Source organism: Limulus polyphemus, unplaced genomic scaffold (assembly GCF_000517525.1).
Source record: "Limulus polyphemus unplaced genomic scaffold, Limulus_polyphemus-2.1.2 Scaffold8534, whole genome shotgun sequence".
NCBI lineage: Eukaryota > Metazoa > Arthropoda > Merostomata > Xiphosura > Limulidae > Limulus > Limulus polyphemus.
In genome coordinates this window covers 9060-10224 of record NW_013674144.1, presented here as the reverse complement: position 1 = coordinate 10224, position 1165 = coordinate 9060, and the positions used below count along the sequence as shown (strand labels likewise).

General features: G+C 29.6%; 1 protein-coding gene across 1 annotated transcript in view; it reads left to right on the top strand.

The window, feature by feature from the left end:
• The window catches only part of LOC106475409 (melanoma inhibitory activity protein 3-like), a 21901-nt gene extending 20932 nt beyond the window's left edge, over positions 1 to 969 (top strand). Inside the window, exon 10 of the mRNA XM_013936092.2 lies at positions 961 to 969. Within this exon, the coding sequence (XP_013791546.1) occupies positions 961 to 969 (9 nt within the window). The remainder of the gene's footprint in view (positions 1 to 960) is intronic.
• The last annotated feature ends 196 nt before the right edge of the window (positions 970 to 1165 follow it).

The window sequence follows — 1165 nt, the reverse complement described above, 5'->3', positions numbered from 1 at the left end:
CCCAAAACATAGAACAGTAAATAAAGAAGTAAAGCAAACAATTACCTCTTCTAGTTACGACCTTTGTACTCGGTTGCTGCTTGACGTAGGTTGCTAAGCCTTTAGAAATTTTGCACATAGAGGATATGAAACTAAAATATTTTTTTTAGGTTTTATATATACATTTGAATAACTAAGAAAATCGTAAATTACTACATCAATACCATAAAGTTCAACTATAATTTACCAAGCTTAGTAACTAAGATGTATTTTCGAGCTGACTAAAGACACAACCTACCTCATTGAAATCTTGATTTAAAAGAAAGAAATGATGCTAGGTACGTTATAAAGGCTTAGAAAACCATTAGGGGGACATTCTGAGCTTCTGATTGGTTATTCATGTCATATATATAGAAGTAAGTGATTATAAGGGAACGTTTCTAAAAATGGAAAGGAGGTGAGCAGGATGCTACTATATTCGATTTATTACATGAGCAATATCTTAGCAAATAGAAAAGATAAGACCTTCTTATTTTATATTCTAGCTTGTCAATATCTGTAATTTGAGTTTATAATTTTTATGAAACTATAGACTTAGTATTTTGTCTTCACAAACATCTAATTTGAACCAGTGCTGCATTCAACATACCACGTGACACACAAAAATCAATCTTTATCTGTGTTTTTTAGTATTTACTTTTAAATTAACAAATTGAGTATATGTATAGTACTAAAATTTGAATTATAATCTACAGTTTGATATCAAAGTTATTGACATAAATTCATGAAATAGTAGTTCAATAAAATTTTGAATGTGAGCCAACAAATGAGATAACATGGCCTTTCACATGTGACCCGTATAGAAAGGGTTATTTGATTATAGATATGTTCCTTCAGGTTCATTATACATAGTGTTTTCTTTAGATATATTTTGTCAGATTTATTATACACTGTGGTTTTATTTTTGTATGTATGTTCTAGGTTCATTAGACTGTGGTTTTATTTTGGTAGATATGTTCTAGGTTCATTAGACTGTGGTTTTATTTTGGTAGATATGTTCTAGGTTCATTAGACTGTGGTTTATTTTGGTAGATATGTTCTAGGTTCATTAGACTGTGGTTTTATTTTGGTAGATATGTTCTAGGTTCATTAGACTGTGGTTTTATTTTGGTAGATATGTTCTAGG